The sequence below is a fragment of the Monopterus albus genome, unplaced genomic scaffold, assembly GCF_001952655.1.
Source record: "Monopterus albus unplaced genomic scaffold, M_albus_1.0 scaffold381.1, whole genome shotgun sequence".
NCBI lineage: Eukaryota > Metazoa > Chordata > Actinopteri > Synbranchiformes > Synbranchidae > Monopterus > Monopterus albus.
In genome coordinates, this window is record NW_018128261.1 from 259,553 (window position 1) to 278,090 (window position 18,538).

The 18,538-nt window shown below is 40.4% G+C and overlaps 1 protein-coding gene across 1 annotated transcript; it reads left to right on the plus strand.

The window, feature by feature from the left end:
* Positions 1-2,129: 2,129 nt before the first annotated feature.
* On the plus strand, positions 2,130-17,289 carry LOC109951377 (WD repeat-containing protein 43-like). Its single transcript, XM_020585848.1, has 14 exons — positions 2,130-2,257; positions 2,385-2,487; positions 3,367-3,431; positions 4,035-4,194; positions 4,798-4,884; positions 4,993-5,118; positions 5,613-5,762; positions 6,002-6,088; positions 9,074-9,105; positions 9,309-9,372; positions 9,945-10,058; positions 13,414-13,483; positions 15,617-15,672; positions 16,440-17,289. The coding sequence occupies exons 1-14, from the start codon at positions 2,130-2,132 to the stop codon at positions 16,584-16,586; spliced, it is 1,389 nt and encodes a 462-aa protein (XP_020441504.1). The 3' UTR covers positions 16,587-17,289.
* Positions 17,290-18,538: the final 1,249 nt, after the last annotated feature.

Sequence of the window (18,538 nt, forward strand, 5' to 3'; positions counted from 1 at the left end):
GCCATTTCAGGGACTGCTTGTCAGACTATCAAAAGGTGGTGAAATCTGCAAAATCGAACTATCTCTCAAACACTATGCTCAGTAATCGCCACAAACTTCTGGTTTTGTTCAATACAATTAATTCAGTCATTAGCCCTGATAAATTTACCTCTCATCCTGAGGCAGCTGTTGAGATATGTGAGGGTTTTCTTCATTATTTTACTGACAAAATTGCTAGCATTAGGCAATTTTCCACTACAACTTCTTTTGACCCAGCTGACCTTCCCCTGTCTTCTGCTATTTTTGATCAATTTGAGACTGTTTCTATGCCTGTGTTATCAGAAGTGGTTTTGCACATGAAAACATCGCACTGTTCTCTGGATTTCCTGCCAACAAGACTGTTCAGGGATGTTTTTGAGTCTATAGGTCCTAGCTTTCTGGCCCTAATTAATTTATGTTTGACTACAGGCTCAGTTCCAGATGCTTTTAAAAAAGCAATTGTCCAGCCACTTCTTAAAAAGCTGAATCTAGATCCTTTAGTGGTTTCTAATTTTAGACCAGTGTCTAAATTATTTTTTATGTTGAAAGTTTTAGAAAAAGTTGTTCTTATTCAACTCCAGTCTTTTCTGGCAGATAACTGCATCGAGGAGCAATTTCAGTCTGGCTTTAAACCAAAACACAGTACTGAGTCAGCATTATTAAAAATTAATAATGACATTTTGTTGGCCAAGGATCTAGTTCTGCTGGTGCTTTTAGACCTCTCTGCTGCCTTCGATACAGTGGATCATGAAATCCTCATATCTCGCTTGGAGCACTGTGTGGGAATTCGTGGTACTGTTCTTAATTGGTTTAGATCTTACCTCACGAATAGACGTTTCTGTGTTAATATTGGTAACTGTTCCTCCTCTTCAATCATCCTCTTGTGGCATCCCCCAAGGCTCTGTACTTGGCCCAACTCTCTTTTCCCTGTACATGCTTCAGCTAGGATCAGTTCGAAGGAAATATGGCTTCTCTTTCCATTGCTTTCTCTTTTCCCTGTATATACTTCCGCTAGGATCAGTTCTCTTTCCATTGCTATGCGGATGACATCCAGATATCTTTACCATTAAAAGCAACCAGAGGGATGTCTCCACTGCCACTGTTTGACTGTCTGACAAACCTGAAAGCATGGCTGGCGTGGAACTTTTTAAAATTAAATGATAAAACTGTGTGTTTTATTTGGCGATCTGGTGAAATTTGCTGCTTTTAACCACGACTTAGGCCCCCTGGCTCAGCATCTGAAGGTGACTGTAAAAAAACCTAGGGGTAATGTTTTGACAGACACGAGATTCGACAAGCAGATCAACTCGGTCTAACTACAGTCTAGTTTCTTTCACCTGAGGTTGCTAAGTAAAGTCAAGTCATTTCTTTCTTTTAATAATTTTGAGATCGCAATCCATGCTTTCATAACCTCTAGACTTGACTATTGTAATGCATTGTACCATGGTGTTAATCAGTCATCTCTTGCTCATCTTCAAATGGTCCAAAATGTTGCTGCTAGTCTTAACACATACTAGAAAATTTGACCATATAACCCCGGTACTGGGCTCTCTTCACTGGTTTCCAGTCTGTTTTAGAATTCATTTTAAGCTATTGATTTTTTGTTTTTAAGGCTCTTAATGATTTGGCACCACCCTACCTGACCGAGTTGGTGAGGTGGCGCAAACCGGCTAGATTACTCAGATCCTCGAGCCAGTTTCTTTTAGAGGTTCCCAGGGCCAGATACAAACGCTGGGGTGACCGTGCTTTTACTATTGCAGCTCCTAAATTGTGGAATGGTTTACCTCTTAATGTTAGATCATCTACAGACTTGACACCTTTTTAAATCATTGGTTAAAACATATTTATTCACTTTGGCTTTTAATACATAGTATTGTCTGATGCTTCTTATAACTGTTTTTGTGTAGTTCGTGTTTTTAGTTCTTATGTTTTTATTTCTCTATTGATATTATTTATTTCTGGTTTTTACATTGCCTTTGTACAGTACTTTGGTCGACCAGACCACTTCTAAAGTGTTATATAAACAAACAGTGGAGGTTATAACAATCAAACATAGCCCAGACCTTTAGAGCAGAACCGACTCAGCTGCCCTGCTCTTCGTTGTCTCCCTCATGGTGCAGAAATTCACAGGCCACTCCACAGCTGTGACAAGCCTGCACTTTGCCACCACACGTCCTCCTGATAGCAACGGTCTCTATTTCCTGTCTGGTGCCACGCATGATCGACTGCTCAGCGTATGGTGAGTGCTCATCTTGAGTTGTTGGAGATGCTGAAATTTTGCATGTTGTGTCAAATGAATTTCTGAAGTCTGGCTGGTTTTGGCCATGCTTGTCTTATTGTACTGATATGAAGTTGTCTTACCGTAGGCAAGTGCGAGTAGATGGAAAGGACAAGAATTCGGTGGTTTCCTTCACACTGACAGATGAACCACAACACATCGACCTTGTCACATCCAACAGCAAGGAAGAGGTCAGAGTGGGGAAAAAAAAGGCTTGATTTGTACTCCAGTGTCCCATACATTGTCTTATTTGTGACGGGCCGCCACAATATCAACATTAACTGCTATATATTGATTTAAAATGCGTAGGTTAAATGTTATTTCAGTGTAGTGCCATGTGTAGCAAATGCATTTGCTCAGTCCCTCTGTGTGACACCCTATTTCTCTCTCTCTCTCACACACACACACACACACACACACACACACACGTAATAACAGACCCTGTCAGAATGCTGTATATAGCATGGATGTATATGGACTGCTCTGTAAATGGATAAAGTTAATGCTAATTCATTAAGTCTGATGCTGAATGTTTGCACCCTCAGTCCAGGGGAATATCAAATAAACACGTGGGAAAGCTGATCAGTATGGTTAGTGATCCACCTGATTAGTTTCAGTTACTCAACCAGTGCTGCTGAAGCAGCAAGACAGGTTTGGGAAGAAGGAGCTGTATGAGAGCAACATGCTGCTGCTGTGGGAGAGCTAGCTAGTGCAGGAGGGACAGGTCATATGACCAGTACAGAGTTGGCCTACTATAGTATTACTATATTAAAAAAATAAAAGAAAAGTAGAATCCCATTCTGTGGGAAACACTGTACGCTCCATGAATTGATTAACTGCAGGCTGTCCTGACACATGCAGAACTGCATAGTAATAAGCAACTTTGAACAAAAGGTTCAGGTTAGAAAATCTGTGTCAATGTTGAACTCAATTTGGATTTTTTTTATTTTTATTTACATGGAAATGACTAAACTGTTCATAACTACATATGTGGACAGGACATTGTATTTAAGCATTTGTGAGAAGCCTTGCTTTACCATGTGTGAATGTGTGTGCTGTTTTTGTTTTAGGCGGTGAGGCTAGCAGTGGTGTGTAAAGATGGGCAGCTGCATCTCTTTGAGCACTTTTTAAATGGGTAAGCTGTTAGAACACTAGCTACTCTAAAAGGAAACGTATCACACATCTAAGCACTTGGGAAAAAGTAATTAACTCTTTTAAAATACCATTTGACTTATACCTGTAAGATAGAAAGATTTCCAAAAGTAAAATTTGATTCAGATGAAGCCACAGTATCACAGCTGAAAAGGTTCTTATATTGCAGTTCAACTTTGGTTTGCACATTTCAATGTGGTGTATGTACAGTATATCAAAGCAATTTTTAGGGCTGCACCCAAATATTTGGATATTCATTTGTTGGGTAGGTAATCAGTTTTCAATTTAAATTTTTGAATATTCAAGGCAGCAGAAAATGTTAATGCAGTCTGTCGAAGCCCAAAAGTTGCCATTTGGGACAGCACTAGTAATTTTTATATTTGTTCAGTCTGTCTGTCTTGGCCCCCTAATGGCTGTCACGGCACACTGGATTTCCAACAGAGGAATAAGAAGTCTTCCTGTCTCCCTGCTGTTAAAATTCTGTATTTTATAATGTGGAATCCTGTTGTTCTCATTACATAGTAAATCTTAGTCATGGTTGTACACTTCCTGTCATCACAGCTTGTTTAAAAATGTGTCCTCACAGGCCTTGTAAGAAGCCCTTGTCACCTTCGTGTACAGTGCAGATGTCAGATACACAGGATTCTCCTGCGCCGATCCCCCTGCTGGCAGCCGCCCTCACGCCTGACCCTCAGAATGTGCTGCTGGCCTACGGCAACCACCTGCAGCCTGTGATGGAGAAAGTAGTGAGTACACAGAAGCTGTGGAAACAGATGTACATAGGTTAGACCCCTAGTTGATTGGCTGGGACAGCTGATTGACAAGAGGTTTATGTACATATAAAACATTATAAGACTGCTAATATATAGAATTGTGTTAATGAATGTTCAAAAAGTAATTTATATAAAACAGTTAATTGCCCTAGTGTGTTCATTATACTTTATAAGCAACAGGACAGAAATAATAAACGTTTGTTAGAATGGTTAAGGCTGAGTTTACTACTTCTGCTGCAAGGCAACAGTAAGCCTTCGCTGAGTATGTTTCATTGTGACAAATATCTGAGTGACAACTGAATGTGCAGCTTTTAAATTGGTATCTAGGGAAATGTCATTATGATGAAATACTGGTCTTTAATACATGGCAGTGTACAGTTAAGTCATAGCTGTTAGAGTTCTGTGTGACTTTGTATAGTAGTTGCCCCGAATGGAATTAAATTCAGAAATTGTCCATCACTGAGTTGTCCAGTTGTGTATATTCACCAGTGTTGATAACCTTAAAGAAATACTGTTTTAAGCCTTGAGAAATCAGTGTTGGTCACAGTTGTGATTTCCTTGCTCTTGTCTGTGCAGGATATCAACACAGCAGAGAGACATGTCTGTCTTATCCGAGATGTTCAGACCAGCTTGTGCCTTTCCATTGAAACCACCATTTCCAAGGTAATATGTCTTCACTTTCTTTAATATAAATCAAGTAGACTGATATAGTCTGGGCATGTTTTTCGGGGTATTGTTTGCCAGTTCATGCACACTGTACATCTGGTCCAGGTGAAAGTCCCAGTTGTCAGCGCTAAGAGCAGAGTGCTGGTCCCAGGGCTTCCTGGGCACCAAGCCCCACTTAAAGGAGCCTCACAGGCACCAGACAAGAGGAAAAAAGACACAGACACCAAAGAGGTAAGCTTTGTGATGATGATGATGATGATGATGCATCACACAGTGGCTCATTGCATCTCCCTCTTTCTAATTTTGATAGCTTCTTGGCTCAGACTCTGTACAACCTAATGAGCAAAAACTGTTTGCACCACAGTGCTGGTGCAGGGGTTAGACATGCACCAGTCCTCATCAGCCCGTTGATGTTCTTGGTAGATAGGGAGTTATAAAAAAAAATACTGAACTGTAAGAGTGTTGTGCCTGATGTATCTCTGCATCCATTCACTTATTAGATTTTGCAGTCATTGAAGACCGCCTCATTCATTTACTTGATAGTTTATATTTGCAGTTTACCATTTTTGTTGATTAGAAATTTTTATATACTGGAGAAAATTTATTCTCAGAAAACCTTTACACATTACACTGCATAGAAACAATCAAATTCAAATATGAGAACACTGTAAACAGACATTTGATTTGTTTCTTCCTGTTAACCTAAAACAACTCTTCTCCTCTAGATGTCAATAGCGGAGCGACTAGGTGAAGTCGATCTGTCTGCAGTCCCCACTGTGAAGGGAGCTCCTAAAGGGATGGCCTCTTTACAGACCGATAATTTTGCAGTGCTGCTTTTGCAGGGCTTGGAGAGCAATGATGCCAGTATCCTAAATGTGAGTTCTCTTCTCAGTTAGATGAAAAAAAGATGTGGCTCGATTTTTGTTCCAAATGTTAAAGGGAAAATATAATACCACCCAAAATTTGAATTGATTTTGGTGTAAAAATTTAAGCTCAATCGTGAATACCAAGCTTTAAATGTCTGACTTTCATAAGTTCATGTTGGGTGTAAGCATGAACCTCTAACTTAAAATTTGTCATATCTTAACAGTTTTCTTTCCTTTCTGTCCCACAGAAAGTTTTTCAGACTCGCAAAGAGATGGCGATAAAGAAGACAGTTGCTCGGTTACCCCTCCCTGCTGTTTTACCATTGGTAGAAGAGGTGAGTGCCAATTTTCAGGGCACAGCCCTGACTTGTTTTAATTAGGGGTGCTCCGATCAGGATTTTTGGGGCCGATCACCGATCACTAGAAGCTGTATTGTCCGATACCGATCACCGATTACAGGTTTTACTTGAAGCCTTATCATGTATCATTATTTATTAAACTATATTTAACAACAATGTAAATTAAGTATTGAAATTACAAGAAGAGGAATATCATGAATTGACAACTGCATTTATTGGCAAGAAACATGTGCAACACTTCAACTTAAAACATAGCAGCCTGTGCTTGCCTTGGTTAGTAACTGGGAACAGCTTGGAGCTTGACAAATACAACTTTCCTGTTGATTATATAAAAATAAATAAAATAACAGAACAAAGAGTCTTTGACTAGCTTTAGACTAAAAACTGCAACAAAAAAGGAAAAATACAAATAACAAACTTGCATCTCCATATCTGTATCTGTTTCTATCAACTACAACTTTAACTCAATTCTCTGCAGGACTAACAAGCCATTGCAAGTTCACATCTCTTGGGATGTCAAGAAGAAAGGCAGTTAACTAACAGAACCACAACTGCACTGTCATGATGGCTACTGCCTCATGAATCAATAATAAATTCTGAAGTAGTTACTTTTTTTCCTCAGAAGCTCAAGTCAGATTTTGTGGGCATGTAGAGAGGTAGAGAGAGCAACAGTGATGTAGAGAATGTAGATTAGTAGCTTACTTCTTGCATCAAGGGCAGATTTTTCTTTATAAATATAAGCATCTCCGCATTTTTGGCTGACAGCTTGTTGCGCTTCTCATCCACGATATTTCCTGCTGTGCTAAAAAGTCGCTCACTATCAACACTTGTGCATGGGGCAGAGAGGTAGGTTTGTGCTGCTTGTGCGAGAGCACATCCTGCTGCTCCAGTCCACTGGACAGGACATCAGAAAGCAGCCCACGTATCTGGGGCTTGAGTGTGTCAGGGAAAAATCTGTCCTTGTACCTTTTTGTTAACAAGAAAACAAAGCAATTTATTTGAATTGAATATGAATTTATCAAAAATCATAATCAAATACTTACAACTGATCCTTTTTAGAAAAGAAATATGCAACAGCACAGAGAAATATAAGAATTCTTGCAAGATTATTGTAATATGAATTAAGGAGCCTAATGGAATAATAAAATTACATATCTTCAATTTTATACAGATTCTGAATTGAAACATTTTCAGTACTCAATTTGCCTGCCCTTTAATTCCGTCTGACAGCAACACACATGAATGTAAGAATGTATAAGTTACGTGTTCTCACCTCGGATCAAGGATTGTAGCGATGCTATACAGGCGCTCAGATTCAATGTCATGGAATCTTTTCTGGACCGCTTCCAACAACGTGGCTTTTGAAGTTTTTACTCCATGGTCAGTGTCTGCAGTCTTCTCTAGGAGATGAGTTAAAACTCTGATCGATGGAATGACATCTGCAGCCGATGCAGTTGATGAACTTATCTGCTGTGTGAGCTCTTCAAAGGGGGCGAGTAGCGAAATCATGTTTTCCACCAGTTTCCACTGGGCGCCGTTGAACATTGTTGGTAAATCATAGTCGGCTCCATAAGCACATAGGGCCTGTTTCTGTTCTAGCAGACTCTGCAACACGTATAGAGTACTGTTCCACCTGGTAGGTATGTCTTGCTGTAGTCTCTTGATAGGCTGGCCCAGCTCTTTCTGAATACTTTGCAGTCGAGAGTAAGCAAGCGGGGAGTGTTTGAAATGACCCACGATGCGTCTTCCTGAGGCAATTATATCAGCAACGCTGCGTTGTGACATAACTCCCTCAGCCACAGCAAGCTGGAGTGAATGTGCCATACATGGCAGGCTGGGTAGATTGGCGTCCCTCATAGCCTTTTCCATGTTCTTTGCATTATCCCTTAGAATAACGTGCACTTTTTCCTTCGGGATTCCCCATGCACGAAACATGTCGCTAAATGCAGCAGCAAGAGCCTCTCCGGTGTGCAACCCTGAAAACTTTTGAATGAAGAACCCCTTTTTGTAATTCGAAGTTTTGATTAATAAACTGCGCAGTGAGGCTCAACATGTACATGGGACATACAATCGCACTCCAAATGTCACTCGTGAAACTAATTGATATGTTGTCCTTCATAAGGCTGTCGACATGTGTAAACACTGTTTGGTATAACTGTGGCTGGCACAAATCTGTGAAATATTTTCTTCCTGCAACGTGAATCCAAGTAGGACATGAGTCGCTGGAACCCTTCGTCTTCCACAATAGACAGCGGCTGATGATCTAGGCATATGAATTCCATTATTTTGTTTGATATTTCTTTGCTTCTTACTGTCCTTGAAGTAGGGTTGCTGTCTTTGAAATGTCTGTTACTGACAGCTGAGTGACTGTTGCGCAAGTTGCTGAACTCTCCCGCTCTCTCTTAGCTCTAAACTTTGAAAACTGCTCATGTTCCTTTACGTGACTAACCTTTAAATGTCTGATGAGGTTCGTGGTGTTAAAATGCTTTAGGTGCTTCCCGCCTCGTGGAATTTGCTTGTTACACAGGTTGCAGATTGCTAATGTTGGGTCTTTTTCACACACCACGTAGAATTGCCAAACTGGAGAAGCCATTTTACCAGCGCAAAAAACTTGTCTCGCGAGTTTTGCGTCATCTGATCGGCTTTTCTATATCAGCCATTATAGAGACAGTCGAACAAACTTCCCAAAGCATTTATCGGCCGATTATGATCGGCGACCGATCAATCAGAGCACCCCTAGTTTTACTTTAATTTTAATGGCTTGTTTCCTCAATAGCTTGGCTTGTCTTGTCAGACTCTTAGGCTATGCTAGCTTCTTCAAATATTTCTACAGAGCCGCTGTGTTACACATGGCTTGTGTCTTTGTTTTTGGGCAAGAAAATGTCACCTTTTTGGACCCTGATCAGTTTTTACCAGATGATCTTTCTGCAGTTTTTAATCAGCCCTTTATCTCCTTTGTAGATCACAAAGAGGCTCCAAGGGCACCCTTTCATGTAAGTTGAAAGCTTGACATTGACTCAAAGCATTTAATTGGCTTTAGATGAGTGTACACATCACAAACTGACTATGCAGATGTTGAAGTTTGTGCCACTGCTTTTTGCTTTCAGTTGTATAAACAATGCACCTCATCTGGATGTATACAATCAGGCAGTGCTTGTTCATACTTGGCACTAAATATATCCATTTCCTCCTACAGGGCAGCTCTAATGGTACGGTGGCTTAAGGCTGTGCTTATGCACCACACATCATACCTGGCATCGGTGAGTTGACTTTACCAGCATCACATTCTGTCTGTACTGCTGATATAGCTCCAGTTGGTGGTGCTTATTTGACTCGTACTGTCTTCTATAGAGCCAAGCACTTGCGGCTCGCCATGGTCCAAGCAGTGAATGTTGTAGTTACCTCTTAAGTGCTGCCCATGGTGGTTTAAATACATACAAATACAGCATCTTTCTGTGCATATCTTTTCCTTTCCCTGACGTATTCAGTTTGATTTTGATCTACTATTATCATCTCCACCACATAACAGAACTGAACTCCCTCCAAGCATCTGTCCATCTGTGACCTCTGTCATAACACTGCCAGCTGGCCAACATTTTGATTCCCAAATGATGTGTCTCTCCCCTGACCCATGAGGCCGTATAAACAGAGCATTTGCTGTTCTTATTGATCTTGGCAAGAGAAACATTTTTGGTGACATTGTGCCATTTCTTGTGTGGCTGCATATACTGTGTATATACTATATGGGAGCTGTGGAAATGAGGCCTTGGTGTTGGTGTGTTCTTTTGCTGAAATGTTTCTTCCTTCATCTGTTCCATCTGTGTCCCAACAGCTGCCAGACCTGGTTACGCAGCTGGGAGTGCTTTATAACATGATTGAGAGCAGAGTGAAGATGTTCCACAAGCTAACAAAGCTACATGGGAAACTGTATCTCCTAATGACACAGGTTAGTCTCCTCATGCACAGTACCTCTGCCTTGGGGTGTTTCAAACACCTAGACTGGTGTTGGTATGAAGTGGATAGTAGGGTATATGTAATCCCCTTTTTGATTATGATGATGTGTCACCCAAAATGTGTTGCAAGACAAAAGGTGAGCTAAGAGGATGGTCACATTTGGGCAGCAGTTAAACTGTGGAGGTTAACTGATGAACTATCATTTTATTCAGAGGTGTTCCTAATATTCTCACCCTCTCATGTATGTAGCTGGGGAGGACAAAATATAGTAATTGCAGAATGTGCATGCGTTAATTACATGTCAAAAAAATTTGTGGCATTTAAAGGAATTTGTTAACTTCGACAGCCTTAGTTTATATTAATTCACGGGCACAGGTTAAAAAAAAAAGAGAGAAAAAAGACGATGCTGACGGATACTGAGTAAAATAAAATTTTAGTAATTAATAAATAAATAAAGGTGTAGGTTCTTTTTAACATCTAATCTGGCATAATTTTATGAAGCCTAAATAACAATACATTTATTATGAAGGCCTATGGCACAACCTTTGACCCATCAACTTACATCAACCTAATAGGACCTGATGTCCTATTAGGTTGATGTAAGTTGTAAGTTGATGTAAGTCAGACTTCAACGTAGGTGTCGGTGTGTTAAACTGGATAATGTAAAAGCCAAAATAGCTAGTGGTTGATGCCAAACTGTGGATAAATTATCGAAGGCCAAGTCCAACATATGAGGGAAATATGGTGTGGTTACAGACAGTGAGAACAGCATTATCAGCAGCTTGGCTGCTTGTAAACTGTCTCAAAGTGTTAGCATTTGATAGCCACAGGCTAGGCACATCCTCACTAAGGGAACAGCTGCAGAGCCCAGGTGCTGTTTCCACCTATAGATACTTTTCAAAGAACACCTCTCTCAAGCACTTTAGAGTAAGTGACGGTAGCCCAATAGACCATTTTTAATCATAGATACAGGTCAGGTTGTAGGTTTGTTAACAGGTCAGGTCACCTCCAGATTTCATTTAGAAATAACTCCCGGTAACCATTCGGGACCAATATGGTGCTTTGCGGACGCAGGGTGGGTGTGGGTTTTTGAAACTGGACATGTGCAGGACCCCGACTTGTCTAGGGTGTACCCCGTCTCTGGCCCAGTGTCAGCTGGGATCATATCCCACACATCCCGCATGACCCTAAAGGATAAGCTGGTATAGGTGATGGATGGAGTTTAAACCTGTGCTCTCTGCTGGGACTGGACAATGATACTGATCCCTCAGTTCAATTTGATTTTGATTCATGATGATTCATTTACAGATTTTGAACACAGTGCTTCTCTGAATCATGGGAACTTGAGCATCACTGAGTATAAAATTATGAAAAGTTCACATTAAAGGTGAAATTGTAAACACATTTCCTGGTTATAATATTGTTCAGGATTTCCCTGGCAAATGCGAAACAATTAAAATGCGAGCTCTCTAATTTTAGACCTACATGTGCAAAACAGTTGAGCAGGAACAATAAAAACCCAGTGCTGCTAACAAGTCCAGACATCCACTTTAAAGCTACTTGACCTAATTTCTTTTCAGCCACTAGAGAGTCTGGGGAGAGTTCAAATAAACTGACACTGTGAAGCGTACTACATGGCTCTTTTCCCCTTCCATCACTTCCTCTGTCTTAGAGATAATGTGAAACATGGATACCTGGTTGGGATATACTGTACAAAATGCAGCCACTAGTCAGCGTTAGCTGACTAACAAGCAAATTTGACAAACTTGTAGAATGCTCTGATTACTGCTGATGTGACAGCATACTACCGTTTAAACAAACAAAGCTCAAATAGAGTGCCATTGGGATATTTTCTTTATTCTTTTTTTATTTATTTTTTTTTTTTTTTTTGGGATTATTGTGGAAAATAAGCTCTGTGACAACAGTTTGACACTTGAACGTTTTGATCAGCAAGATAATCTTATCAGGTGAACACCACTTATGATTTTTGAAGCCCTTATAGAATCACCAGAAGTGAAGAGCTATTGTTTGGCTATACACCACAGTCCCATGACTTGCAACTTGTAATTTGATTTATAGTGCTTACCTAAAGAAAGTCACTTTCAGCTTTTCCCGTTTAGGGGTTGCCACAGCGTATCGTCACACTGACGGCTCGCATGTTGACACTTGGCATGTGTTTTACGCCGGATGTCCTTCCTGATGGCAACCCTGATTTGAACCCGGGGCGCAGTGACGAGAACGCTGCGCCTTAACCACTAGCCTACCAGGGAAGGCGATTTATAGCACTTACCTATTCTACAAAATCATTTTCTCTTAGTGTAACCTGATCTAGCTAGTGATCATGGCTGTGTCCATTAGTTAGAATAGTTTGTAAACACACAAGGCTAAAAATAAGGCTTTAAAGCCAGGTTGGTGCACACATAAGTCTGTGTTTGGTGTGATGATGGTTAATATCCCATCCAGCTTCCTGTGTTGATGGGGTCTCTAGGTCCCCTACGAGACAAGTCAACTAACCATCCTGTGTCACAACAGTCTCGCTAAGTTTGGTGCGTCTGCATAGACTTTAACTATTCACGTCGGGTTACGAGACAGTCAGGAGTCACATTGGCTAACGTATCCAGCTGTCATCTACATTCATTTTTAACTTTACCTGTTTTGTGTATGTTGTAATAACATGTTCTCTACAAAGAAGATATGTTACACACCATGCAGCCCAAACTAAACTACAAATCAACTAACCTCTGTACACAAAACATTTAGCACAGTTGTACAGGCTTGCTGAAAAGCAAATGCAAGATCAGTCTTGCAGTTCCTAGAATCAATATTGAATCATTCAAATAAGACTCGCATCTAACTAGAAAATCTGTATATTTATCTAGCCCTACTTTCCACTTGACTGTAAGGACCGTTACCATTTCTGAAAATTCGAAGTTTATTTCTTGTTCTTGTGGAGCAAGTTCTCACCACCCTGCCATGGACAGAGTGCTCTGCTGGTTCTAGTTGTGTTCCGGACATCAGTAGCTGAAAATGGAAATTTAAAGCTCCTAATTAGATCATGTGTGCAGCAATTGGACTGAAGAGAACCTGTAATAATAAGTGTTCTGGTAAACGATGGATGCACACAAGTGTTTGCCCTCCTCCTGCCAAGTGCAACATTCAGTGACTATTGTAAGATTGGTGTATTTTTGTAAAACTACACATGGCTGCATACTGTATCGCATGCACTCTTTTTTTTATTTTTGAAGATTTGTGTAATTAATGTGACTAGTGAATACAAACTGAAAAGAAATAATAATCATAGTCTCCACAATTCCTTTGACTCTGCCACCCATTTTCTTCACCACTAGGTGGCAACAAATGACAGCAGTAACTCAGTTACAGATGTTGACCACACGGCTAAGCTCGTATATGAAGGGGGTAAGTGTCTGTTCTTCTTGTAGTATCTTTTATTTTAAATACCTTCTGTTTCTCCACTGTCTGTGTTCTTTAAAAACTTCTTTATTGTGACATCTTGGCTTTGGTCTGTCTCTGAATCCCATTGAAGATTCAGTGCAGTGATCAGTGTGAGTGGCAAGCTGACAGGAATTAAGTGATAGTCTTGTTTCAACCTCTAACTCATCGCTTGAACATTTCAGATGCATAATTGTCAGGACTGACTCCTTAAACATGCAACAGGTTCCACTGATGCTCTGACATCACCACCCCACCAAAATATTGTTTCTGATTATTATGTCAGTTCACCCAACCTCATTTGTGACTACTAGTGAAGACCGCACTGAATCAGTAAGATTTATGAAGGCAGCGTTGCCCACCATGCAGCCACTCTTGGCAATGCACCGCACGCAACTGTGGCTCCTGTTGCTTGGCAACCTGACCGGCAGCATTCAGATTCTCCCCTTTGAGCAGAACAACAAGGCCCCACTCTGTTCACTCTCATTTCTCATTACCGTACTTTATTGAACCACATAGAAAATTTACTTTAATGAAATAATTAAGCTGTGCCTGGAGTTCCAGTAACCCTGTCAGTGGTCCAGGATGTGAAGGTTCATTTAAAAAGAAAAGTTCATAAAGTCAGATGATATGCTGGAGTTTGTTAGTCTTGTTGTGAATGCTGCCATGTACTGAGATCATTATGGTCCAGTGTGGAAATCTGACAAAGTTGTCAGACCAGCTGGTCAGGTTGCATTGACCAAGAGGGTAATATTACTTGATCTTTCAGTTTCACACAGTGGTTGTGTTCTGCAACTGACCAGGTAACAACCAGCATTGGCAAGGCAATAATAATAATGCATAAACCATTCTGTATCATTAGAGAAGCTGTAGAAATGTCTGTCAGGACACAGGAGCCGATTTGGGCTTCTGTAAATGTACAGTGGTTACCCAGGGATGCTGATTACAGCTGCCAGTTTGAAACCTGTACATTTTATCTTGTTATGCAAAAGCTGCTTTTTCACAGCATGCAGCATTTGTAAAAACAATTTGCTGCAGCTCCAAATGATTTCTCTCACTGAACTGAGAGAAAATTGGTGCATGTCGTAATGATGGTAACAGGCTCTCCAGTCGACCTGCTTCATCCTTTTCTTTGTATTCCTGCCACTTGTCCTTTCAGTAGAAATGTCTGCAAACCTATCACATTAAACAGCGTGTATTGTTGATGAAATGGCCTTTTAATATCAGTTGCCCTTTATCATGCAGTTTCTCATTTTGGCTGGAGAAAACAGTGTCCACTCTCTTCTGTGCTTGCATTATCGGAAAACTACAGCACATTCCCCTGTGCAGTGCAATTCTGACAATAGGGCTGTCCTGAATGCCAGTTTTTGGGCTCCAAATATTCAGTGGTAACATATTTGCCATCAGAGGTTAACTTTGTGCTGTAGCTTAAAGTACCTCTTAACCCATCTGGCAGTACTCTGGGTTAAAAAAACTAAACTAATAAAAGTTATGTAATATTTAATGTCACAGATGAAGACAGATCTTCATAACCATTACATACATAGAATGTGCTACATTTCTATCGATGTGAGATCAACTGATAGTTCTACCAATGAAGATGTCTCACTGTTTTGGAGTTGGAACTACAGAGAAGCACTCAGTTCACACTATTCAATGGCATTACAGAGTGATACATTTTATTTAAATGATCTTCAGCTAACAGCTGACAGTATGTCTGTTTGTCCACCAGCTGCAGCAAGGTCACAAACCCAACAACAGCAAGTTTCACTTTGTCCTGTCATCAGTTTAAGTCATGGAGTTAGTTAGTTGGCACTAACTGGTATGATTCTGCTGGTTGTCATTTTAACCAGAAAGAGCAATGATCAGCAGAAGCTGCTGCCTGAATTATTTCCACAGGTGTCACTGGCACTGCTGTGCTAATATTGAAAACCAACGAACGAATAGTCGGATATTATCAGATTGTGTTGCCATCTTTCTGCATTAAATGTACACACAAGTAAAAGTATAGCTGGGTTCCTCAATTTTTTTTTCTTTATATCACCTGTTTCCTTTGTGTGTGTGAGAAGGGTTTATACCAATGTTGATGGCTTATTACAGAATCATCTGATGAAGATGAGGCCTCTGGTGATGGATGTCCTGACAGTGACTCTGATGTAAGTTAGTTATGGCCCTAGCTGCTTTGTGTGTTTTTATGTGGTTTCACTGTTTCCAGGATGACTCTGTTGGTGCGAGAGTAAGTGATCTGTTTTCTAGTGGATCTTTGTGTCGAGCTGCAGGTAATGCAGTGTGAACAGCTGGCATCAGGGGAGGTGGCTGCAGCTGCTTGGACCAGTTGTCAGCATGCTCCTTAAGAATGCCTGGGTTCCAGCAGTCCAGGGGCAGCACTGACAGCAGCAGCATCTTCTGTCTTTGGTCCCCAAACCTGTGACAGTGTTGACTTCTTTGTAGGGTGTAAATAGTAAATGTAGTGTTTTCATGTTTTATTTTGAACAGTATTCTCCTGTTTTTCGTTAGGTTTAGTCTGTGTCTTTTTGTTCCACATAATTCAGGGCTTATTCAGCACTTTTTGCAGGTAGGGGATTTTGTTTGTTTTTTTGGCTTTGGTTCACCCTGAGTTATCTCACTTCATTTTGCATTATCTCACTTGGTTCACTTGTTCTTGGTGTCATAAAATGTTTTGCTTGTTTGAAATTTCTAGTACTTCTATTTCTAGGTTCGGGACCATGGAGAGAAAGCCAATTCTTTGTTGCCCTCCAGCATCTCCCTAGACAGGAGCATACAATAGAACAGTCACCTCATAATTTTCCTGTCAAACTAGTAGATTAGTATTAATCTTGCGGTAAATCAGTGCTTAGATTATTTTATTAGGTTGCCCATTTTTGAGTTGAGAACCTAGATGTCTGTGATTGTATCTCTGCAGAATTGGGAGGAGGAGGGGATAATGGGGGAGATGATGGAAGAAGACCATGAGGAATGGGCAGATGAAGACAAGGATCCAGACAGAACAGAATCCAAAACTAACGGAGAGGAAGACATGGAGCACGAAAATGAGAGTGAAGAAGAATGAGACATGCCAATCACACACAAAATGGACATAAAAGTTATATATATGCATTTTTTATTTTCATGCTTTTGATTTTATTGTCTGAACAAAGTATTGTTTTACAAAATCAAGGGGCACATGTTGAAAAGTGACTTGCCACATCTTGGTTCACCCACACGTCATGCTTTTCCTGTTTGAGGAACAGATGCAACATTTTGGAGAGGGCAGCAAAACATTTTACAATTTGAAATGGATGAAAGTTATCCTGCTGCCAGACCAGTCTGCATCCCAGCTCTGTGCCTTGTGGAGTTTGCAATGAAAATGGCTGCAAAGGGGTGTAGTGGCCCTGTTTGTCTACAGTGCAGTCTGCATTCCAAATTTTCATATATAATGCGCAATATTAGAGTGTATTGTCCACTGTAACAGTAGATGAGACGGCACTCGGATTGGGATACTCTAACTCAGCCCTGTAGGTCCTATGGAACACTCCTTGTTCTGCAGCATAGCCCACAGATGCAAAATCAGCACAGGTGTGGCGTTGCAATGTAGGACCGCCAGCTGTTTGTTGTGAAGATACTGCTCAGTCCAGAGGTGGGTTTACCAGGCAAGGCCATACGCTATGTCCCCACACCATGTAAATCTGTATGTACAGTGAAGTGTTTCGATGAGCTCTTCCCTCTACAGCTATCCCCCAGAAATCCATGGAATTAAACTCCTGTAAAGTCTCCTGAATGATTTTTCTTTCTTCAGATTTGTTGCAAGCCCTTGTGTTTTGCTGTTTTGTGCATTTAATTTCTGGGCATGGCCTGATGTCCACTGCATTCAGCCCATAGTTAGAGGGGCAAATGAGGAAATAAAGGTCATAAGCCAAATAGGTGAATAAATGGGGTTTCAAAGTGGTTTAGTGTCTCTGGATTGTGGGGGAGAAGTAAAAAAAAAATACTGAAGATGTATTAAGACTAGCTAAGGGGTCAACTTATGGAAGCTGCGCAGGATGCTCCTTTTATTTAAATTTGCCATATTTAAGCAAGAATGTTTAGCTGTACAAGTTGCCATTTGTTTACAGGCAGGTGTAAACGGTAAGTTGGGTGCTTGATATATTATACATCAAGATAAAATTACACACAGGCTTACCATGCCATAGAATTTTATATATATATAAAATTTATTTTTAAAAAGTACATGATTAGAATCATAATCTGCTTTATTGGCCAGGTGTGTTGGACACACGAGGAGTTTGACTCTGGTACATCGGCTCTCAATGTGTATGTATGGATGAAAGTTAACCCCCATGCAACGGGCAAGTAAACAGTAAACCAGCTTAAGGCTGTAATATAACCAAATGAGCAGTATTAACAAGCAACAAACAATGCAAAATAAATGCTATATCTACTGCTACATCCTCAATGCAAGGAGCATTACCATAGGTCTTTCCTCCCCACAGCTATCAGACTGTACAATACATTACTGCAGTGATAAGCTAGGTGAAATTATGAGGGACTGTACAATTGTCATCTGAGGTGCAATACTTAAATCCTGGGGTAAAATGCATTGTAAATATGCACGTGTAAAATTTTGTCCTTGATTTCTCTCGAATACTTTATATTGTCTTGTTTTAGGTTTTTTTGAGTAGTTTTTCAGAGATCCTCGTGGCTGAAATACAGGTATTTTCCTCATTGCAGGATTAATTATGGGAGTAATATTCTTGTCCTTGGTCTCTTGAATACTGTATTTTGTATTGTTCTTGGGTATTTTTGGTTTGTTCTCAGGGATTTAATTGTGGGAGGATCATTCTTGTTCTTGTCTCTCAAATACTATATTCTGTTTGGTTTTAGGTACTTTGGGATATGTTACTCAAGACGTGTGTGGTGTTTGTTCTTATGGTGTTTTGTTGCTGCTCTCTATTGCTGCTGGAACACAGGAATTTCCCCATTGTGGGATCAATAAAGTACTACCTACCTAAGCAGTATAGACAG